At 37.1% G+C, this 24,444-nt stretch overlaps 3 protein-coding genes across 4 annotated transcripts in view; 2 read left to right on the top strand and 1 right to left on the bottom strand.

The window, feature by feature from the left end:
• LOC6049130 (cyclic nucleotide-gated cation channel subunit A) overlaps positions 1-24,444 on the top strand; it is a 257,969-nt gene that overhangs the window by 126,444 nt on the left and 107,081 nt on the right. The gene's annotated exons all lie outside the window — the stretch shown is intronic.
• Positions 14,068-15,139, top strand: LOC6033218 (chymotrypsin-like protease CTRL-1). Its single transcript, XM_038251830.1, has 3 exons — positions 14,068-14,380; positions 14,437-14,782; positions 14,836-15,139. The coding sequence occupies exons 1-3, from the start codon at positions 14,187-14,189 to the stop codon at positions 15,127-15,129; spliced, it is 834 nt and encodes a 277-aa protein (XP_038107758.1). The 5' UTR covers positions 14,068-14,186; the 3' UTR covers positions 15,130-15,139.
• On the bottom strand, positions 15,258-19,489 carry LOC119766662 (trypsin 3A1-like). The gene is made up of 4 exons (XM_038251829.1): positions 19,360-19,489; positions 19,172-19,289; positions 18,641-19,100; positions 15,258-15,674 (listed from the first exon to the last, which is right to left on the bottom strand). The coding sequence occupies exons 1-4, from the start codon at positions 19,412-19,414 to the stop codon at positions 15,276-15,278; spliced, it is 1,032 nt and encodes a 343-aa protein (XP_038107757.1). The 5' UTR covers positions 19,415-19,489; the 3' UTR covers positions 15,258-15,275.

Genomic DNA, 24,444 nt, shown 5'->3' with positions numbered 1-24,444 from the left:
TAAATTGATCAGAAAATTCACTCAAAAGTTACAGATTTTTGAATTTTCACACATCATTTTTGTATGGACAGCTGACAGATTTTCGAATAGTTACGTACCATTTTTGTATGGATGGCTGTAAAATTGTATGGAGACTTGTATGGGTGAACCAATGACACAAAATAGCTTATTTGGTCATAGGGAAGGCCCCCACAAAGTTTGAGCCAAATAAAAAAATACAAAAAATAAAAATGGTCGAAATCGGCCGATTTCGTAGAGAGTTGCATGGAAGTTCTCTGGCTAAAATAATTAGAATCGTATTTTTTGACGATCCTATCTGAAATAGAGTGATACAAAAAATGCGTTTTTTTATCGATTTCCGCAAAACCCATTTTTTTCAAAAACTTAACAAAAAATTCAGATCCACCCCATCAAACTCCGTTTAGCGGGGGTGTTGTTCACAAGACAACTCTCGCTTCGAACGAGCAAAGCCTCACCATCAAAAGTATATTAGCATTTCTGCCATCAAACCGAACCGCTTCGCGCCAGTAGTTCACGGTGCAATTCACCGGTGTGGCGTCGGTCGGTGTCATCGTCATCATCATCGCGTGCACCCATCCCTCCTGCAGCCCCGTTGACAAACGCTAGCCAGCCTGGACCTGAATGTCGCGCGTTCGATATCTACCTCCACCCATCCCTCCTCCATCAACTTTGATGATAGTGGCGTTGGAGTGCAATATGTGTCTTGGACGAACGACCAATTAAGCTCAATAGTAAGAGCCGTAATTTATTGGCGCTTTGTGCCTTCCTTGACTAAGTAATACAGTCACTGTGTCGGTTCGTGCCGAGGCGATGTTTGCCAAGGATTTGCGGACCGGTCACTCTCAGCGCCCCAACGTCGGACTTTGACTTTGACAGACCACCGCATCGCATCGAGTTCCTTGGAGTGAGGTTGTGTCTCGAAATGCAAAACACTGCTTTGCACTGCATTTGCTGGCTGGCAGGATTTATGACCTGCACCCAGAGAATGACTGGCAACTCCATGATGGAATACATATTCTGGATGACTGCCTTATTCCGGAACTGACTGAGAAACGATTTACAAAGTACAAGAATGATGAATCTGTTCCATATAGTTGACTGTTTCCTAGAAGGACCATTTAAATAGCAAAGTCTTGGTGGCAGGATACTTACGTTTGCGGTTAGAAAGTCTGGAGCACGCACAATATTTACATTGAATATGAAATGTAAAGATAAATAAATCTGTCCAGCAAAGGTTGAGGTCAAGTTGATTGATTCTGGGAAACAGAAATATTGAGTCAAACAGTTATCAAGCCAAGCTAACAAACTTCATGTTAAATTTAAGCAGAGGAAAACTGAAATCACACTTCCTTCACTTATAGAATTTGTACCTTCATTTGCCATCCTTTCCGATAAACCACAAAAGATGTTTTGAATTCCTAATGATCACGAGCGCCAACAAGGGAAAAGGCTTCCCTTATCGTATCGGAACATTTCCTACACAACGAGAAATTCCGCCCCACCCTAACACGAAGGTCACCACATTTTTTGACCGAAGGACCATCAAAAATTATTGCCCCATCGTCAACGTGTTTATCATCATCATTTCCGACCACGTCCAAGTTGTTATCGTCAACAAAAAATACAAAAAAAAAAAAGAAAAGCCTTAGTTCAAGGAAAACATGCGTCGCCTAGGGGCCAACCCCCAAAATTTCCGTTTTTTTGTTGTTGTCACATCCTTCTATTGTGAGTGTGTGTGCAAAAGGATCTAGAGGAAGAGGCGACAACACGAGGGACAAAATTCCAGCGGGCATCGAGTCCCGGTGCCAGGTTTTATGGCTCCCTGGCTAGGACTTCTTGACCTCGACGTCGAAGGAAGGCAAACAAAACTCGCGATACCTACTTGCTGAGGGGAGGAAGTTTCGGGCAAGATAGCGACAGGACAATCTTGACATTTCTGGTTTATTTAAGATTTAGGAGTTGTGTGTCAGAAATCTTAAGGTTGAGCTTCGTTTTGTTAAGTCTATTTTTAATATTTAAAAAAAAAATTCAATGCTACAATAAATTACACTTTTTGTTTGATAACTGAAGTTTGCCGAGTTTTATTAACACGACGAATTAATCAAAGTTAGCAACGAGTTTATCACATTTTTTCAGGAAAATTTTTATTCCACCATTTGAATTTTATTATTATTTATAAATCCTTAAAGATCGGTCAAAATGTTGCAAAAGAAAATAAACATTTTTTTTTATTTTTTTGTTTCTATTTGAACAGTCTGAACTGTCACACCAATTTATTAATTTATATATTTTTTTAATATAAGACTAATGAGTTTTTGTACTCCCAGAAAAAAATGGTTCTATTCCATTCCAGAGCCGGAAAATATTTTTCCTAAAATTCAGAGTACATTTAATAATGTTTTTTACAAATTTTAATTAGTTTAAATTCGGTCAATCCTTCAATATTGAAACTTGTGAATTTTTAGAACCAGAGATTCGAAAATTTACCAAAAACTTTGGAAAAAAAATAAAGAATTATAACTTTTTATACATAAGCATTTTGTTATACTTTTTGCTCAAAAATAATTATTGTATTTAATTTGATTTTTTAAATCGTTGCCTCCTTTCGAATTGAACCGTATTTTTTATACTTATAAAAAACACAAAATTAAACTTATTACAATTCTCAAAAACTTAAGTTTTGTTTATTAAAAAAAATATTCTTAAAGCATGTGTTTTCATCAGAAATGTTATGACATCGCCTCTTTGACATTTAAGTAAAGATTTCTATCAAGAGATTTGAAAATTAAGTTTGAAAATAAATGTTTATACCATTTCTCAGATGTAGAACGTTCATTGAATTTAGAACAACTGTCCCCAAGACACCATAAAAAATAAGTGTTTACAGGATTTTTTTCAAAACTGGAATTTTTTTTAAATTGAATTAAATTGAAACAGGGAAAGAAGGATTGAAATATCTCTCAATTTTCTTTCAAAAATTATGAATTATACCACCATTTTTTTTTCAGTCGGAAAACTTTTTCCAGTACAATTTGTAGCATCAGCGTTGGTTTGTTAAATAAACTCATTAAAAAAGTACATTTGAGATTACCTTTTTAAAAATTTAATTCAAATATCTTTATCATATAGCTCATACATTTTAAAGATCTTATCATACCAATTTCTATTCGTAATCATAGTTGTAGGGAAATTCGGACCATACAAAATTTTTATATAATTGAACTGGAGTTCATAAATATGATCAACTCATATGATGCAAAATGCATTCCTTAGTATTAATACAGTTAACAGAGTTTGTATAATTTTTTGCTCATGAGCTTTGATTGGAACAAGGAACAGTCTTCTGGTTGTTGAGAAAAATCATTTTTAAAAATAGTCTTGAATCAAAAAATATATATTAAATAATATAGAATCTTGAATCCAACATATTGTTTAGTTACAAGACATTTTGATCAGCAAACATTTCATGGTACAAACATCACTATCTAGATTTTTGAAATTTTTCGATCGATTTCTGTGTTTCTACGCTTAATTGTCCCGTGGTTTCTTATTCGTCCAATGTGTCCCCAGTTAGTAGTTTATCACTCTTATTTATGATCCTCTTGCTATACAGTATGTAAACAAGACTCAATGCTTCGTATAACTAATGATTCCGTGAAAGAAAATACTTGGTGGGACATTTATGCGTAGAAGTTTAACGATGGGACAAACAGACTTGGTGTTGTTTTTTATGAGTTTCCGAACAAAGTACTAGATTTTATAGGGTTTTCAAAAAGTATACGACAAACTAAACTTAAAAATGTCAAAAGGTCAAAATCGTAAAAAAATACATGGGACAATTATGCTTAGAACGGCAGTTTAATGCTATGAAATGAGATTTTTTAATTAATCACTATTAGCTCATTTTCTTTTTGTGAAATTTACTTTTTCTGCGAATCTTAACCTATTTCTTCATGATTTAAGAATACGTTAATGCAAAAATACATTTTTGCATAATTTTGCTGACATTTGAGTAGTTTCAAAATCACTGATCATCCCACGCGTGGGTGCAAAGCTCAATGTCAACTGCATCCGTCGCGTCCTTTGCACACATATTGCACCCTCGTCGAGGACATCACCCGCCGGTACACGGGGACCGTTTCTGCCAATGTTTAGCATCGAGTTATGCACGACTGAGCCCACGGCAGTGCTGATGAATAATTAATTGATCAAGCACCCCCCACCCCACCCCCTGACAGGGGTCCGCACCAGAAGCAACCGTTTAAATTATGAAGACGCCACTGTTTTACACAAATGACATAATTTTGCACATTAGCACCGCAGTGTCAGTGTGATAAACACACGAAACACGTGCAGCGATTCGTTGATGCACAGTGCTCTATGCTGTTTCAAGGTGGCTGGAGTTTTGCAGAATTCATTCAGGAAAAACCGAACATCATGGCCCGATATAGCCCTGGAGTGACGAACTGCTGAATGCTGCGTTCCATGTTTTATGGCTTTTTTTTACACGAGCTGACGAGTTGCTCTTCCGTGGAAATACACACGAATCAAATCAGCATAATTTGCTGCTTTAAACAGTGCATAAATTACGGCCAGCAGCGTGTTGTCAAGTTGGTTTGGAACGTGTTTCTCCATTGATGAAATGGGAAAGTTGATGTTGGGAACACCAACTGGAAATTATGAACACATGAATTCTGTCCAGATTGAACAAAAAATTAAAAAAATACTTTAAAAATTGTGAGTGTACACTGTACAACAACAAAATGCAAAAAAAAAACCTAAGGGAACTCCAAGTCACACCTAGTTGACGAAATTTACAGGAAACGTGCCGAAAAAAATCTTATTTCCGAATCCCATAGAATGTCAAAGAAATGTCGAGAGAAATTTGCATCCCTTTCAAACGTGTTAATGAACCATTCCTTATGCAGCAGAACTTGACACGTGTGTGTAAGCACACCTCTAAACCAGCAGCGCATACATTTATTTACAGGACTCATTGCTGGGGGCTGAAACCACCCCACCGAGTGCTTGTGGTGGCCAACAGCTTGAAGAAGCCCTCTTTATCTGCTATGGCATCCCAAGGAGCAGGCTGGAATGTTCGTGATGTGTGATAGGCTTTTCCAGATGAGAAGGGCTTCTGATGTGGTGCTGGTTGCTCTGTAGAATTAATTTCAACTCACTTGTTCTCCTAGTGGTCGTGCTTTGTGTGAGTTTTCCCAGATCCGGGATGAATTAGACACAGATTGGAGGTAGCATCAAAAGGCCACAGGATCGTGATTGCTAGCTTATTCAGCTGAGCAGTTTAGAACAAATGCTGGTTTTAACTAATTTGATATACACGAAGAGACATTCTGAAATTTTCGGTGCAACCTTCACCACTTGTGCAACGTTCAAGCAGAGGTTAATTCAGTCATTCCGAAAATCCGCTTGGTTTGGAATATCAATTGACATCGCGGTCAAATCACAAGGCTTAGCGCGAAATTGTTTGCAGCGAAAAATAAAAAATCATTATGCAAATTATCACCGGCAATATTTATCCAGGCATGTGGGACATAAGTACCACCTCGTCGTCGCTCAGTCCCATTCAACATTATGCCAGCAGACAACATAAATCACCTTCACCTCCCACCTCCTCCATAAGCTTTTTGCGATGAGCCCTGTCCAAAATACAAATTATTTTATTATAGGCCTTAATTCGTTCTCTCCGGCCCCCTCGTCATACGTGATAACAATTTTTAATATTCTCGTACAGCACACGTATGTCATCACACATTAAACCGCGATAATTTATGTGCGTAAACGCGTGCGCACCCGCCCAAAGGGATTTATTTTCGGTTCGACGAGCAGTCAAGTGCCGAAGGTAATTTGTTGCGCTTCCGGAAGCGAAGGGACGGAAATTGTGGACACACGTGTGAGGTCAGAGAGCCAGGAAGTTGGTTGAGGTGTTTGGGAATTGATTGCTTAAATTGTTAAATTTTTCGTCAATTTGGAGATTAAAACAATTGGGTCCTAAAATTAAGCTTAAATTGCTAATTTTACTGTTCACAACGATAAAGCTTATTTTTCGATAACGATATAAGTAGCTTATTTTTATAAATGATTTAAATGGATTTTTAAATCAATTAAAAAAAATAACTTCACGGTCCTTCATGTCAGCTTGTTCCAAGGGGACCATAGTTGTCTTGTCAATTTATTTTTTGCATTGAAATACAAAAAAAGTGATCAGAAATTGCTTTTAATCGTGTTTTTTACTGTTTCATACAAGAATCGACATAGGGCTTTGGACCCTATTTTGAAAATCTGAAACGAAAAGAGTAAAGATTTTGAATATAAATTTGTAAATCAAATCAATATAAATTTAAAAAATCAATTATTATTTTTTCAACAAAAATAATATACTTTGAATCGAAAAACAAATGATCATTTCGCATAACTTATTGCTGTTGCTAGAAGAGCAATTCTCTACGAAATCGGCCGATTTCGATCATTTTTTTGTATTCTTTGATTTGGCTCAAACTTTGTAGGGGCCTTCCCTATCACCAAAGAAGCCATTTTGTATCGTTGGTTCACCCATACAAATCTCCATACAATTTTGGCAGCTGTTCTAATCTAATCTAATCTAATCAAACCCTAGCGCAGCCAATCTTTCGAAGGGATCCTGGAGAGTGCCTTAGGTTAGATGACGCCTAGCCTCTTCTTGTCATTTATTAACATTTGTAGTGTACCATTGCAATAGAATGCATTGAAACATCACAAAACGTTAAACCGGCCAGGCCTACTGCGTAAAGTTTACCGCAGAGATGATTCGTTGAATTAGATTGAGTTTGAGCACGGGGTGTGTGTTCAAACCACAATACAGTTCTGAATCTACAGGGGAGGAAGAAGCGTGGGGACACACCACCATACGCTCCGAGTTTTGGTTTTAGGTTATTATTCGTTGGGAGCACCATGCTAAGAAGTTTTGGTGCTCCGGGACCCTCAAGGATGGGACATTGTATTTCCACAAATGCCCAGGACACTATTTGCCGTGGTTATAGCGCCACAACTCGCTCACTGTTGATGAGATAGTGGAAGTTATTAGTATATGATTTTCAATATACGATACAGTTTTAAAACATTAATCCTTTGCTGGAAAAGTGTCCATGTTCCATGTGTTGTTTTGGGACCCACTGGGATGGGACATCGTATTTCCACAGATGCCCAGGACATTACATGCCGTGGTTATAGCGCCACTACTCGCTCAGCACTAATGATGCCATTATTTAATTATAATAACCACGCACCCAAGCACACAAACAGCGACACAAAAGAAATGAAAATGAGCATGCAAAAACAAGACAGCGCGTCCCCGTGGTCAGCGCACTAATGATGCCATTATTTAATTATAATAACCACGCACCCAAGCACACAAACAGCGACACAAAAGAAATGAAAATGAGCATGCAAAAACAAGACAGCGCGTCCCCGTGGTCAGCGCACTAATGATGCCATTATTTAATTATAATAACCACGCACCCAAGCACACAAACAGCGACACAAAAGAAATGAAAATGAGCATGCAAAAACAAGACAGCGCGTCCCCGTGGTCAGCGCACTAATGATGCCATTATTTAATTATAATAACCACACACCCAAGCACACAAACAGCGACACAAAAGAAATGAAAATGAGCATGCAAAAACAAGACAGCGCGTCCCCGTGGTCAGCGCACTAATGATGCCATTATTTAATTATAATCCCATACAATTTTGGCAGCTGTTCATACAAAAATGGTATGTAAATATTCAAATAGTTGTAACTTTTGAGTGAATTTTCTGATCAATTTGGTGTCTTCGGCAAAGTTGTAGGTATTGTTGAGGGCTTTTAAGAAAAAAATAGGTACACAGATTTTTTATCTATTTTTTACTTAACTTTTTTCACAATTTCCAAAAATCCTTTTTTTTTTTAATTTTGCCGACGAGTTTTGTTTTTTAATAATGATTTTTGTAAAAAAAATGAAATCATTTACTTGAATTTTTTTTACCTATTTTTTTAAATGTAAAATCGAATTTGTGAAAAGTACTTCACATTCAAAGTTTAATTTTGTCCGATAAATTCCGGTTTTTTGATTTTTTAAATAGTTTCCATGATTGTCTGTTCCTGAAAATATATTTTTTGAAAAGTTCAGAAAATGTCCAACAATTTAAAAAACGACAAAATACGGATTTTTAGAAATTGAATTTTTGTGAAAAAGTTCTTGAAAAATTCCTTGAAATGGTACAGATTTTCAAATATTCACGTACAACAGTTGCCAAAATTGTATGGATGTTGGTATGGGTGAACCAATGATACAAAATTGCTTTTTTGGTGATAGAGAAGGCCCCCACAAAGTTTGAGCCAAATAAAAAAATATAAGTAAAATCTATTTCCGGGTTTGGTGGAGAATTTCTCAGAAAATTGTACTGTATTTTTTGTCAGACAATTTGATTCATTCAAAATTTGTGGATTTTTCGTGAAATTCCATTTTAAATTAAAATACTCAAATAAAATTAAAAATAGATAAAAAAATTGAAAGTGAACTATTATTTTTTTTTCACACAATTGATTTGGGTAATTCTCCGCTAACTCACACAGCAGTTGCCCCGACCCCTCTTCGATTTGCGTGAATCTTTGACCTAAGGGGTAACTTTTGTCCCTGATCACAAATCCGAGGTCCGTTTTTTGATATCTCGTGATGGAGGGGCGGTACGACCCCTTCATTTTTTGAACATGCGAAAAAAGAGGTGTTTTTCAATCATTTGCAGCCTGAAACGGTGATGAGATAGAAAGGGACTGTTATGTAAAATTGAACGCCCGGTTTGATAGCGTACTCAGAATTCCGAAAAAAACGTATTTTTCATCGAAAAAACCACTAAAAAATTAAAAAAAAGCTCTGCCATTTTCCGTTACTTGACTGTAAAAATTTTGGATCACGTCATTTTATGGAAAATTCAATTTAGTTTTCGAATCCACATTGACTCAGAAGGGTAATTTTTTCATTTAGAACAAAAGTTTTTTTCAATTCAATTCGGTTTTATTGGTGAATTATCAATATACAATAAATTCTTTTGGAATACATAACAGAGTTTTGGAGTTCCTTTCAGCTGTGTGTTACATCATAATCCATTTTGGAACAATTGTTGCTTGTAGTTAAGGGGTTACCGAAAGTAAGAAAAAATAAGAAAAAACTTACTAAAATTGCAAGGAAAAGGGGATAGAAATAGAGAAAGCTTAAAACTAGATCACAGTTTTTTATCCTTTTTAGATGTGCTTGATCATCAGCTCCCCAAGGGCCAGGAATTGCTCCGCCTTGTTACGGCAGGTCCGAAACCGCGTCATCATCTCCCCCGCGAGAGCAAAGAACTCCGGCAGGGTAAAGAGATCTTCCCCGGTGACTTCTTGCTGGGCCGCATTGCCGCTACCGGCAGCGACCACGCTGGCAAACGATCGCCCCCAGCCAGGAGGGAACGCTGAATTGTCCGCTGGAACCGTTCGCTGGCCAGCTGCAGGAACGGCTGCACTCGTACTTCGCTGAGAAGGGTGGGACGCTGCTGCTTTCTTCTTCCTCTTTTCCTGCTCCTCGAGGTAAGACTTCCGCGCGACGCATCCGCGGTAATTACCGGTATGGTTACCGCCGCAGTTCGCGCACTTTACGCGCGGCTTGGTTTGTTCTGCGTTTTCCCCCAAGTCCGCCTTTCGTGGCAGTGCGCACACCTCCGAGAGGTGTGACTCACCGCACTTCACGCAGCGGGGCCGGAGGTTGCAGTTCCGCGAGCCGTGGCCGAATTTCTGGCAACGGTGGCATTGCGCTGCGTCCGTCGGATTTTTTGAGTAAAACCGCCAGTTTACCCAAAAACCGTCCAATGCCTTAGTCCGCCGCAGGTCTTGAAGTTTGACGGTGCCGCGATCGAAGTACAACAGGTACAGTGTGTGTGTACCTGTGACTGTTGTCTTCCGCGAGAGGACTTTTATGTCTCGCGGCGTTATTCCGACACCCGATAGGTGCTCCTTGAGGACGGAGGTCGGGCGGTCTTGGTACCCCTGCAAGACGATCTTAACAGCGGTCTTCTGCACGGGGTCGAATGTGTAGAATTTGAAGTTTTTACGCTTCAATTTTTCCACAACCAGGTCGAAGTTCTTTTGGTCAAATGTGAACACTTGCACTGACGATTTACCTATTTTGAGGCAGTACACGAGGCCTTCCAGCTGCTCGTCAACATCGCCCGCCAACGTGTCCAAAACAAAAATTGGTGGTGGTCGTCGTTCCTTTGGAGTAATTACTTTTTTTGGCGAAATCACTTTCTTCCGTGCACGAACATCGTCGTCGTCGTCGTCGGTAGTGCTACCGTCGGTGTTGTTGTTGTTGCTTTCCTCGTCACTCAGTCTCGCGAACTTGTTACTGGTGGGAATGTTGGCGGATGTTGAAGCGCCATCGGTCGACGGATTGCCGGAAGTAGCTGAACGGAGCCTAATAGGGCTGCGATCCTGGACGCGGTAATTAGCGTGTAATAATTTCGGGTCAAATCCTTTGGCGCACACACTCCCATGGCGGACGACGCGGCGTTGGTTTGTTTACCTTTTTGCACACGGCCGGTAGACGAACTTCGCGGGTTTTTCGAGGCCGCACTCGAACTGCCACGGCCACGGCCGGCCCTTGGCATGCTGGTGGAGCAAACTCGTGGCTAATCACGGTAAATTACGGCGAAAAATTTCGAAAAAACGATGGAGCACTGAGCACTTGACTGCTGCTTGCACTCGTGCGTACACGGAGGGATGAACAAAAGTTTTCATTTTAAAATTTCGTGTTTTTCTAACTTTGCACGGTTAATTTTTAGAGTGTAACAATGTTCTACAAAATTTTAGTGCAGACAATTACAAAAAAAAAAATGATATGTAAACATAAGAAGTTTGCTTAAAAACATCACAAGTTACCACGATTTTACGAAAAAAAAGTTTTGAAAAAGTTCTTTTTTGCGTTTCTCTTTGTTTCGCCGTCCGTGTCTGTCGTGTCGTGGGTGACCAAGAACGGCCAGGATCAACGACGACCAACTTTTTCAAAAAAAATCGTAAAATCGATAACTCGTGATTTTTACTAGCAAATCTCTTATGTTTATATATCAAAATTTTTGTTATTGTCTGCTCTACAACTATGTAGAACATTGTTACAATCTAAAAAATAACCCTGCAAAGTTAGAAAAAACACGAAATTTTAAAATGAAAAATTTTGTTCTAAATGAAAAATTACCTTTCTGGGTCAATGTAGGTTCGAAAAGTACATTAAATTTCCCATAAAATGACATTTTCCAAAAAATTTTACAGTCACATAACGGAAAATGGCAGAGTTTTTTAAACTTTTTTATAGTTTTTGTCGATGAAAAATACGTCTTTTTCGGAATTCTGAGTAAGCCATCAAATCGGGTGTCCAATTTTACATACAAGTCCCTTTGACACCAAATTTCTATCTCATCACCGTTTCAAGCTGGAAATGATTGAAAAACACCTCTTTTTTCGCATGTTCAAAAAATGAAGGGGTCGTACCGCCCCTCCATCAGGAGATATCAAAAAACGGACCTCGGATTCGTTATCAGGGATAAAAGTTACTCCTTAGGACAAAGTTTCACACAATTTGCAAACGTTGTACATACTTTGTAAAATATGTAATTTTCGATATAAGAAGAAAGAAAACTGGTTATGATTCATTGAAATAGTGAGTGAAATCAGAAAAGATAATTAATGTTTTCTTCATTTTTTGAAGAGCTACACTCAATAAAATGACTTCTTTTAAAATGATTTATTTGATACCATCAGGGACCAACAAATTTTGGTAACAGCAAATTTCTTTCAACCCAGAATCGATTTTATTTGTATTTATTTATTTGCCAAATGCTTCATTGGGCCTTCTCTATAACCAAACATTACAAAACAACACAATCTCGTCAAATGCCTTACAGCTAAATGGACATTTTACCGAATGTCGTTACACCAAATGGTATATTTTACCGCAAAAAAACGTACAAAATCTTGTATAAATGTTTTCTTATTCTTTTAAACAACTTCCCCTTTTAAATTAAACCAAAAAATTTAAAGAAATAAAAAACAGTTGAAAATTCTAAACTTCATGCAATTCACTTGCATTTTTTCCTCAAGCACCAGCATCTGAGGAAAATCAGGACAAATTCATCGAATTAACCAATTTTTTGCGTGGTATTTTGATTGTTTCTATTTTTGTTAAAACAGGGACAAAACAAAAAAATTGTACGCCGATTTTCAAAGGTATTGATCTAAAATCTCCTGTCCCTATTCAGACTGTAGTACTGCCCATGTTCGCTTGAATGTCCCATTTGCAAAAACAGCAACCTGAGAAAAACGTAAAGCAAGTTTGTTTCACATAAAGGTTACGTGTTAAGTTCTCTGAAGAAAAAAAAAGGGATTTCATCCTGATTTCTAGAACAAAGTACTGGATGTCGCAGGTTTTTCTCAAAGAGCACACGATTTTGAACCAAACTGCATCAATAACTCAAAAATGATGAAAATGCATATAGGAAATTTATGTGATCAGGGGCAGAATAGCGATTTCAACAAGTTGGCGGCAGTGATTAAAAGATATTTTTTCAAAAAATTTCATAAATAACATCAAATTCTAAACTAATTAAAATTCAACATCAACTGGATGTCATTTTACTTGTTGCCCCTCCTTTTCTCATACAATTGGTATGCTTTTCTAGCAATTTCAAATTAATAAAATAAAAGCAATATATTTGTAAGAGACTTATTTGTACTTTAAATCCAATTGGATTACAAATTGTGATTTATTTACAATCCAAAGCTCAACCAAAATCAGTTTAAAATTTATTTTACCCTATTGAGCGAATTCTATGATTTTATGCTTGAAAAACATAACAAATTTTTCTTAAAATTTATTTTTTCTTAAAATTTATTTTTCCTAAAAGAACACCCAGTTAGCAAAATCTAAACGTAGAAATATGTATCCTCCCTGCAAAGGCTTATGAATTGATCTCAGTTGAAAGGTTCTCCAAATCTCTGAATTGCAAATGTAACATCCTGGAGCAGAACAGTTAAATTCTAATAAAAACACAATTGAATTGAGAATTGAAACATAACAAATAATATAATGAAAACATTGATTTTATGAGTGATTGAAACATATCCCAGGAATTTCCGGGATTCTCAAAATATTTTTATGCCTAAACATTAGGGTGCCCAGAAAAAATGACCCCATGCTCCACAAGCAAAAAACGGGTTTTTGGGTAATTTTAAGCATCTGTGTAAATTTTGAGCGAAATTTGTTGAGATTAACCCATTGATACCCGAGCCTAAAGTTGGTGAAAAATATGTTTTTCATACAAAAATGACTTTTTTAATTCGCTAATAACTTTTCAGGTGCAAGTTTCACAGCTTTGGTATGTTCTACAAAGTTGTAGATCATTAAATTTCCAATGAGAATCTCACTTTTGGGAATATTTGGATGGAAGTAGAGCACCCTGCAGACCAAACCGTAAGCAAATTTGGATTTCCATACATTTTTTCGAATTTTCCCATACAAACTTCACCTCCGAGTATCAATGGGTAAATGTTGACCGATTTTGCTCATATTTGGCTCAGAGTCCTAAAATAGGTCAAGGAACAATATTCAGCTTGTGGAGCGAGGTTTTGAGAAAAAGTCCCATATTCTGGGCACCCTACTAAACATTTTATGAGTATATTCATAATTACAAAAATTTGACCAAAAAACTCAAAATCTTTATTCTTTAATTCAAATCCAGTATAATTACCATAACACCATGTTAATTTACTTGTCCCAATCAACGCTCAACTCACCCATCACGATTACACACGCGATTCCGACTTACACAATTTGCATTTACATATAAACCGCATCCGAAGTCCTACTCCGATCTCTCTCTCTCGACAGACCGATCAATCGATCGCTCGCTTGTCCTTCCGCGTTTGTAAACTCGCAGGCTATCGCAGCGTCAACGAATGCCAAATGCTAGTTTAAGCGCGCTCGGGGTTTGCCTTCGAGACTTTAGTAGTCGCCTGGTAGAGTAGCTCGGCCGGGGCTCGCGACTTAGTCGCACACGGTAGTGCGTTCGTTATGAGCGGTGCGTTTAGTTGCGGTGCGTGACATGACAGTTGCAGTGAAATTGGTTTTGTTGGTGATTTTCATTGGAGGAGGTGATATTCTTTCTGTGTGTTCATTCCATGCACTGGAAACATCACGGATTCACTATGTGGCCTCGTTGGAGAACGAAGGTGGTCAATTTTGCTCGGGATGTGTCCTCGGCACGCGGTGGATCCTGACTCTGGCCAGCTGTGTACGGTATTGAAGTGTTGATTGCGAGGAATTTTCAAAATCTTAACGATTGCTACCTTTAGACACGTGTCACCTGTCGATATATCCGTTGGGATTCAACCTCAGGATTCCAGTTCCAGTGGGCACCACGAGAAGGTCCAGAATATCTACGTCCATCCGAGTGGTAAAACCAAGAAGGAAGGTTTGGCAATCCTCAAGCTGAAACGGTCCATGAACTGGGTCAATCGAACACTGCCGATTGCGGTTATGGACAACTATCATGATCTGACGAGCGTTAGTCAGTGTATCATGCTGGGGTGGAATCGAAATAGAGAGGATTCAATTTTGGCGGAGAATGTTCAGCTCAACTGTACAAATAGCACAAAAGGAACGTTCTGTGTTCATGATCATAAGGCAAAGTTCTGCGAGGTATTATGTTCCAATTGCTTTGAGAACAAATTTGAAGTCCTTTTTATCGACAGTTTCATCGAGGGAGTCCACTAATCTGCAAAACTGGCGAAATATTTCAAACGGTCTCACTTTTGTCCAACACCAGCCAATGTTTGGACCAAAATGTGACGGAGATGTTCACGCCTGCAGTCGAGTATTCAACCTGGATTACGAGCATAGTGACTGAAAACTGTAGTATGCTGCAGACAGATCAAAATCATTCGTGGAGACTCTCAAAGTTTAATTGGTTAACTTTAGCGATACTGTTCTTCATAGCAAGTGTGATTATATTTATTAAAGTGTTAAGATCTGGATTCAAAATATAAAGCCTTAAGTTTACCAGGGACATTTCTTCAAAAACCCGAAAATCCTCCAAACTCGAGTGTAAAAAAAGAATTCAAATTTTATTCAAATCAGAACGCTTGACTAGACTTGTTTTTCGACCTTGGCAAAACCCGCGAATTTTTTCCCCTCACAAATTCCTCAAACAACCAAAAACTACAACCACCAAGATCGCACCTCCATGAAACCACCGTCTCGTAACACCCCCGTTCCGGCTGTGCATCTTCCGCCGGATTTTGGCCACCGGCTTTCCCCCACCACCCGACTTTCTCTTCCTCCGCACGTGTGAGCTGATCCACTGGTCCGCGAATGCAACATCGGTGAAAAAATCCGGCAAATCTCGTTCAACGTGGTCGACGTCGAAGCCGTCGTTGCAATGACCTGGCTTGGTTGTTGAGCTGGCCCGTTGTCGTACGACTGCAACCTGTTTGCCTTCGCATACTAGCGGGCTGCCCGGCATGAACCGTGATGGGAGCAGCGGCGCTTGTAGGTGAAGTTGCAGTTGCAGTTGTTGTTGTTGTTGGTGATGCTGTTTGGGAGAAGGGAAGGTTTCACGAGTACGTACATGTATCGATTACTTTGTCGCGTACAAAACATGGACTTTGGGGTTAGTGGGCAATTGGGGGTTTTTGTTGTGGTGTTTATTGCACGGACTTTCAAAAAAGTTTTGGTTTGCTTAGAAAGATAACTAAATGTTTTGAAATTTTGTTCTTTATAAATATACAATTATAGTAGTTTAAGATTTTTTAAGCGCGAGTTTTTTTTCTTTTATCCATCGAGATTTACCGATTTTTATGTCAAACATGAAAAATATACTTTTTGGTACTTGTGCTGAAAAGTTCAGCTTTTCAGCACGCATTTCAGTGTTTAAAAGTATAAATTTTCAATTTGCTATTGAAAGGTATTAATTTTCTTTTTTGTTATTTTTGGTAGCTCGAGAATAACAGGAAAAGTAAGAAGTTTCACGATGGAATTGCTAAACGTCATTTTTCATCATTGGTTTGTAAAAAGAGATCTACAAACAATCATTCAAAAGGTAGGAAATTTAAATACAATTCGATAATTTGATGTTACAGCATATTGGAATGATAAGTACCGTAAATCGGGGAGACTTTGATAGGTTTGAGATTTTTCCGTACAAATTAAATACCTGTGAAATGATATGGAATCATACTGACTATGGTAAAGAAATGTTCAAAGTATCTCAAGAAAATTTCATAAAATTTTGAAAAGTTTCAATAGTTTGTTAACTATAAATAAGAAAATGTTAATGAATAGCATTATTTTAATATTCTCAAAGTGTCATGATTTTCACAATGAACATGATTTCGAATCGGAAAACGGATTGAATTTTTAGTTGGAAAGTAAAATAAGTTTGTAAATAATAAATATTATGTGTTTTTGAAATAATTTCAAAATAATAGGCAATTTCAGTAGAACAAATTACATATAAAATGTGAAAACATTTGATTCGTGCTTCGAATTCAGTTTAAAATGCAATATGAATGGATAATTTTACAAAAAAAAACTAGTTTTAATGAACTTCAGGCAAAATTGTGACTTTTTATCAATTTTACCTAAAATTGTAATTGTAATTGTAATTGTTATTTTATTGAAACGATATCCTGTTAGTTTACACTGTATATCAGGGCAAGGAGGTAATGTGGATCTGAATTAAACTTTAGGAGCGAATAAAATTAGCAATCAGAGTAATGTATATGTGTTTTGTAAAAAAGCTTTTACACTTAGTTAACTTAATCTAAACTTTGATTTTATTTCTTCAAAACTATATTACCAACCATAGCGATGGTAAATTTGAAGTAGAAATAAAATGTGTATACCTTCAATATAATTTTAACAAAAGAAAATGTGACTATCAAAGCCTCGCAGCTATTTTTTAGGCACTTTTGAAAATAACTTTTTTTCAAAGATAGTGCATGGACCTTGTGTGACCTACCCCAGTACATGTTTTAAACATAATAATCTTGAGAAAACCCCTGACAGTTGGAAAATATTCCGAAAATAAATTGAATTGACAAAAACATTGATAAATATTTGCAACATCATTTTTCGGAAAAGTCCTATGCAATTCTGTAATTTTACCGAAGACACCAAATTCAAAATACAAATATTTGACACCGATCTCTGGATATTGTTGCCAAAATTAGAACATAGAAAAGGTAGACTCAAAGTTCCATCCAAATCGAATAAATACAAAAAAAAAATATCGTGGTTGGAAGTGACAAAGATTTTTTTTATTTTCAAGAAAGAATATTCCGAATATATCCGTCGAATTTCCAGTAAAGCTGTAATTTTGGATTAGCTTTACCTAGAATTTATATGAATTTTATTAAAAGTTGAGAAGCTTATCATTTTATATACTAAATACAAGTCGCATTCTTTTAATGTGAGTCACCCCGGATTGTAAAATAACAATTTGTATCCTGAACAAATTTTTTAAACACTCTAGAAATATCTTGTTTGAAGTGTATGGACATAATATGGCCTTCCCCATTTAATGTTGAAAAATGCAAATTTTGGGGCTGGTCCGCCAGTTCAAAAATATTTTAAAAAAAAATTTATCAAAGTAAATCAATCAAAGTTTACGGTACTAAGTCAAAAAAAAGTAAAAATGCATATTGGAAGGCGAAACTTTTTCCTCAAATTTTGTTCTTAATATTGAAAATGGGAAGATCAATTGAAATGCCTTCAAGCACTCACGAAGTTGAAGAAAATAAAAAAAATAAAAAACTTAACATTTAATGTTAAGTTTTTTTTTTGAAGTTCATATAAGTATGATTTAAGAACAATTAGGCCGTTGCAAATATTTTTTCAAAGTTTATGTTTACTTTGTTCATTCAAATGTTGAAACCATGGCTCGTAAATTCAATGTTTAAACTTTTTTATTTTTTCGCCCCCCCCTCGACTTTGGTCAGAGTCGAGGGACATAAACTTCAAAAAATATTTGCAACGGCCTTATTTTAAAATAAATAACATTTTTTTGTTTCGCAAAAACTGTTTAGTATTTATCAGAAGATTCACTTAACACAAGCAAATACAAATGCTAAAACTGAAGTCAAAAATTTGTCCTTAAAATTAAAAAAAAACATTTAAATAAAGATCAACATTAACTTTATCATGATTCAATCTAAAATTGCTGTAAATAATTTGTTTTATATCGAATTTTTGTTTAAATTATTGAGTTGTCATCGGTCAATCGTCAAGAACTTGAATATCATCGATCTTGGCTGTTCGAATTTTTTAGTCTATTTTCAGATATTTTAAATCACGACTAATGTTTGTAAAGAAGAAAACCAAACAATGTTTTTCTTAAAATTGATCATAAATTGTTTTAAAAATAGCAAAAGTAACGATAAAATGTAGAATTTTTTTTAAACCCAAAAGCATTAAATTATATTTTCCACTTTTTTGCTGTGCAAACCCCACCAAATCACCCCTTCTGCGCCGACACGTGTAACATCGCTTTATACTCACATCATTGCACCGCTTCTTGTGACCACCGACCACCAATTGCCCACCGGCCACCGTAGATTGCTGGTGGTGGTTGGTGCCGTTGGTGGGCGTGATTTTTGCACACAACGCATCGTCGGTCAGCTGGATCGATTTGGGCACGGCCGCCTGGCATCGTTCGCGGGACCACAGCTTGGCCTTCACGTCGGACGCACCCGATGATGATGATCCCGGCAATGACGGGATGGAACATCTGGTGCCTTCCTCCATGCCGTACCCGGGCTTGACCAGGGGGATGACGTTGACGGAGTGCGGCGGTCCGAGCTTTGCCGCCGAACTTAACCGCAGCAAGGCGATATCCCGCTGGGATGTTTCCGGGTCGTACTTGGGGTGGACGTGAAACGCTTTTACGCTGAATAGCGCTCCACTGTCCCACGCGTTCGACGAGCCTAGTCGAATCGTTAGATACGATACGGTGGTGTTCCTGGAGGAAAAATTAAGGTTTATTTTTAGTTCGGTGGGGGTTGTTTCTTTTGGAATGTTCTAGATACTCACATGACGCACTGGGCCGCGGTCAAAATCCACACGGCGTCGATGACAGAACCAACGCAAAACGCCGTTCCCTTGTACTCGATGACGGCTTTGTACGGAATGATACGACCTCCACGCGTACCTGTGCGGGCAAGCATAACATTAGAACTAGCACTGAACTGCTGAACTGTGTTATCTCTCCAGTCTCCTACCGTTTAACCCTACTATCAGTAGTGTCGCAACCACCAGGTGGGCACGAATCTCCATTCCGGCCACCAAAACACTCCAAACCGATCGTAAAATCCACAACGCACACACCTCTCTAGCACCTCTCCAGGTACTGAACTAGAGAGGGTACCTCTAATGACTACATTGCACTTTGCCGCTCCGGCAGCTTCAACTAGGCTGCATCTCGCTGCTCTCTGTCTTGCTCGTTCTAAGCCTTAGCTGCACCGTTTTAGAGCGACCTTACCCCCCGAGTGCACCGCCGCGACCGACTGCAACTCAGTCAGTCTAAGCAGAACCAGCTGATTGGGTGTTGTGTGGCCGTTGCGTTGCACAAAGGCGTGACTTCCTTGGAGTTGCCATTTTTTGAGCCAAAACTGTGTGTGCCCCTAATCGGCTGTCAATCCACTTAGCAGACGTTGAGCGTTATCACACTGTTGAACAGGTGATGGCTGCTGGTTGGACAAATTTATTCAAATCCTCGACGCGACGATGCGATGTTTTGCAACTGAAGATCGGTTAGCTGGAGGAGGAACTGGTTTATGATCAATAGGTGCTGCAGTCGCGAGAGTAAGTCATCAACATCATGTTGGATGCATGTAGGATTAGAGATACGAGCAGTCAGTACTGGTGTGTAAGCGCATTTGACTGAATGTCGTTGTGATGATAAGAAACCGGTTAAGTGACGGTTTGGGAGCAGCGTTCAAAACGAAATACAGAGTTGTTTCATTAAAACAATTGCAATCGAACTATCAAATCCCAATTCTCCAATTCGAACAACTTCTACTAACTTAGACATTTGAAGGATTTTTAAAACTTACCAGGATTCCGTTAAGTGAAATTCGACTCAAAGAATCTTCTCTTAATTTTGATGTTCCAACTGATATAATATCCCGAAACGATTCCAATTTTGTGTGCCAACCAACTTTTCCATTGAAGACATTTTGCATCTTTAGTTCGTACATACAAGTTTCCATACAATTTTGGCAGCTGCCAATACAAAAAGACTATCCCAAAGATATCCAAAAATCTATATCTTGAGAACGGATTTTCTAATTAATTTGGTGTTCTGGCCAAAAAATTACACTTCTAAAAAAGAGCTATTCCAGTCCAAAAATTGTATTTTTTGTACTTTTATACTCGACCGATATCTCCGATATCAAAGAAACTTTGTAGACATGTTATCCTAAACTTATATAAGCCATTTTTGTATACAGTATGTAAAAAAAGTATTTACACCCCTTGGGCACTATGCACATTTTGTGATGATACATGTAAACAATTTAATGTTGACATAAACCTAGTACTACGTTTTGTTCAGAAACTCATGCCGAATATTTTGCTACAAAAAGCTCATGAAAAGATGTTTAATTTAAAAAGTTATATAACAAATACTATTTATTACAAAAATCAAAAAAGGTGCAAAAAAAGTTTGTACACCTTTCGAAAAATTAACATAAATAAAGTTATTTGTTGACAAATCACCATAAATCCAGTGTCCGAACCCCAAATAGGCATCCCTGACTAATTAAAAAAATAATTTGGATTGAATATAAAGTTTACTAATTACTTAGTATATAAGTTTATATAACTCTGGAACTTCTATATAAAACATATCTAAACTTAACTTTGCAAACTTTAAATTTAACTAAACGTCAATATATTACCATAAAATTGCTAAATAAACATTCTGGAGTGGGTATAACACCGTTTTGGGGGTCTTTGTATCGATAGAATAGATTTTTCGTTGGAATTTCGTACCAACCCGGAATTACGTCGTCGGAAAATCCGCCGGCATTCGAACCGGTCCACAATTCACAAGTCAACCTATGTGGCATCGGAAAGGGCATTTAAGGTATTTTAAAACGTGGGTTTTATAGAAAACCTAGATGTATAAGTATCAAAAGATCGGAAATTGTATGCCCTTTCCGATGCCACATAGGTTGACTTGTGAATTGTGGACCGGTTCGGATGCCGGTGGATTTTCCGACGACGTAATTCCGGGTTGGTACGAAATTCCAACGAAAAATCTATTCTATCGATACAAAGACCCCCAAAACGGTGTTATACCCACTCCAGAATGTTTATTTAGCAATTTTATGGTAATATATTGACGTTTAGTTAAATTTAAAGTTTGCAAAGTTAAGTTTAGATATGTTTTATATAGAAGTTCCAGAGTTATATAAACTTATATACTAAGTAATTAGTAAACTTTATATTCAATCCAAATAATTTTTTTAATTAGTCAGGGATGCCTATTTGGGGTTCGGACACTGGATTTATGGTGATTTGTCATCAAATAACTTTATTTATGTTAATTTTTCGAAAGGTGTACAAACTTTTTTTGCACCTTTTTTTATTTTTGTAATAGTATTTGTTATATAACTTTTTATAGAAAACATATTTTCATGAGCTTTTTGTAGCAAAATATTCGGCATGAATTTATGAACAAAACGTTGTACTAGGTTTATGTCAATATTAAATTGTTTACATGTTTCATCACAAAATGTGCAGTTGCCTTCGAGAATGACATTTGAGAAGGGCGTTAGTTATTTAAATATTTTTGTATTTTGTTGTATCGTATCAAAACGTGGTCAGAGAAAAACTGGTTGGAAATTGTACTGGCTTTCTTTAAAAAATACACTGAAAGAAAAATACACGCCATTTTCATGAGATTTTTTCTTTATTTTCAAGAAATTATTTTTCCCGAAAAGCTCGTCCAATTTAGCTTACGTCATGACTCGAATTCCCGGACGCTTCGAAATCCGAGCACCTCATCTTGTTTTATAAATTATTTGAATATAAGTTCGCATTATGAATGTCACAACTATGTTATTTGATGAATTCTAACCTCAATTTTTATTTAAAGTTTAGCGCTGTAGTTAATGCTAGAACAATTAAATAAAATAAAATAATAAGTTTACCAAAAATGTGAAACATTTCACTGAAACATTTCATAAGTGTCCGAAGCACCGGGAAGGCAAAGCAGAAATTTATGGTTTTGTTTTTCCTAAATTCTAGCAATTTTTTTGTATAAAGTATCGATTGTTTTAATGTTAACAGCTTATCTGAGACCTAATGAATGCCATTCACTAACATTTAAGTTCAAATTTGTACGATTCATAAGCAAAAGTGTCCGGATTTCGAATCAGCTTTTAGCAGTGTCCGGGATTCGAAGCACAACAAGACATTTTAATTTTGAAATTCTGACGAAAAATTGTAAGAAAAGACATATTCTGCATGCATTCTCTTAACCCTCTACTGCCCAAATTTTTTTTTCGAAAATATTTATTTTTCCCGTTTTCAGGAGGTCATTTTGAGCAACTTTTGTTCTACGAAAAACTTTACTTCTCTTGTTTTATGTTTTTCTTGTATCATTTTTAGTATTTTAATTTACATTCATCTTGTTTAGTTTATGTTTGTTTTTGGTAGTATTTGGCCTACTCTACCACCTAATATAATTACATTTCACCTATCTAATTTTTACATGTTTTTACAGTCACTTTTTCAATTTTTTGCATGTTTTTCACATTTTCTGCTATAGAATCGCACCATCATTATTTAAATTGCAAAAAAATGCGTAGAGGCATAGTCTGGGACACTACAAAAATTACTGCATACTTCTTTTTACTGAAAATATAGGAAATTTTAGTAAAAAACACAGCCAAAGTTGACCCTTAAAAAAATGACATTTTTAAAAACATTGGCAAAGTCACATAAAACAAGTTAAACTTCCAACCCAGAAATTTTCTAAAATTTTAAGAGTTCTTCTTTCCAATGCTTTTCAAAGATCAAAAATCGGATGGAAAATTGATTTTTGGCGATTTTTTAGATCGAAGCCCATCTAAAGGCGGGGTTAGGTTGTAGAGGGTTAAAACTGACTGTTTATACAACATCCTGATGATATTTCTAGATTTACAACTTATTACATTATTTTTGCCAGCTATAAAATAATGATATGCTACTAAGTGTCCGGATTTCGAATCATGACGTTAATTCATTAAAGATTGGACTAATGGTTGCTGAGACTTCTGATACAGTAAATTGTAAAAATTAAGTTTTTTATACACCACCATAATGTGTGGATTTTCAATGTTACAATAGATCATGACTGTGACTTCTATTGGTAAAAAGTCACAATTTTTAAACAAAAAATGAATTTTAAATAGCTCCAAATTAAGATTTATGAAAATGAATATTGTGCGTAATCCAATATTTTTTGTTAAAAGCAAAAAAAAAAAAACAAATATGGCATAACCACCAGAAGTACTTAGCAATATCTGAAACTTTGCCGAAGACATCAAATTGATCAGAAAATCCGTACTCAAATTACGAAATAGAACAGGTCCAAAACTAAAATCTGCTTTGGAGAATTGCACACCTTGCCTTAGTATTCTATTGTAAAAGGAAAACGTCCTTCCTGAGTGCAATAATAATTTTCCACTCTATCAACGAGCTCAAAAGCTTTCACCAAGTTACTGACCCTTGTTGCTGGCGTCACCTCGGGAAGCCCCGGAGGCCAAAGTGTGGTGACCAACCTTGTCCTCCTCCCTGTTGATGATGATTGCAAACGATGGTCGATTGACGAGTTCAAACTAATAAAGTCGGAGAAACGCACCCGTTCAAGAGCTTACCGGCCAAGTAAAAACAAACAGAACGCTCGAAGCTCAATAATGATTTGGTGCTAAGAAAGCTTTGGTGTCCTTCTTTCGGAGGGGGTCGTTGTCAACCGGTGAAATCGAAGAAGCCATGGCCAATGGTGGCCGCTATTTGCTTCAAGCGTTTTGCGTTTTTGGGAGAAAGCGATTCTTTAAGTTCAGAAAAACGTTTGAAAAGGGCTAACAAAGCATTCCAAGATTGATGGCGTTCAACGGCAAAAGAAACGCCTCATCATATCAATTATTTTCAAATTAAGCCAGCTCACCACTTCCAGCATTGACAAATCGGCTTACAGTTGCTCATGCAGCTTCCGGCAGAGAAGAAAAGTTCTTCTTTCGCTAGGAGTCGAACCCGTTCGATGTCCCAGAACGCATGGCTGGCGACGAACCCCCACCACCTCTTTCATCGTGGCA

The sequence above is a fragment of the Culex quinquefasciatus genome, chromosome 2, assembly GCF_015732765.1.
Source record: "Culex quinquefasciatus strain JHB chromosome 2, VPISU_Cqui_1.0_pri_paternal, whole genome shotgun sequence".
NCBI classification, from domain to species: domain Eukaryota; kingdom Metazoa; phylum Arthropoda; class Insecta; order Diptera; family Culicidae; genus Culex; species Culex quinquefasciatus.
This window is presented reverse-complemented; position numbering and strand designations above follow the sequence as displayed.

Excerpts from the sequence above, each read along its gene's own strand:
- LOC6033218 (XM_038251830.1), top strand. The coding sequence starts at position 14,187 with ATGACAGTTGCAGTGAAATTGGTTTTGTTGGTGATTTTCATTGGAGGA. Across the intron at positions 14,381-14,436 it reads ACTCTGGCCAGCTGTGTACG|ACACGTGTCACCTGTCGATA; the intron begins GTATTGAAGTGT and ends TGCTACCTTTAG. Across the intron at positions 14,783-14,835 it reads ATAAGGCAAAGTTCTGCGAG|TTTCATCGAGGGAGTCCACT; the intron begins GTATTATGTTCC and ends TTTTATCGACAG.
- LOC119766662 (XM_038251829.1), bottom strand. The coding sequence starts at position 19,414 with ATGGAGATTCGTGCCCACCTGGTGGTTGCGACACTACTGATAGTAGGG. Across the intron at positions 19,290-19,359 it reads ACTGATAGTAGGGTTAAACG|GTACGCGTGGAGGTCGTATC; the intron begins GTAGGAGACTGG and ends TTGCCCGCACAG. Across the intron at positions 15,675-18,640 it reads ACAAGAAGCGGTGCAATGAT|CATCACCAACAACAACAACA; the intron begins GTGAGTATAAAG and ends TCTCCCAAACAG.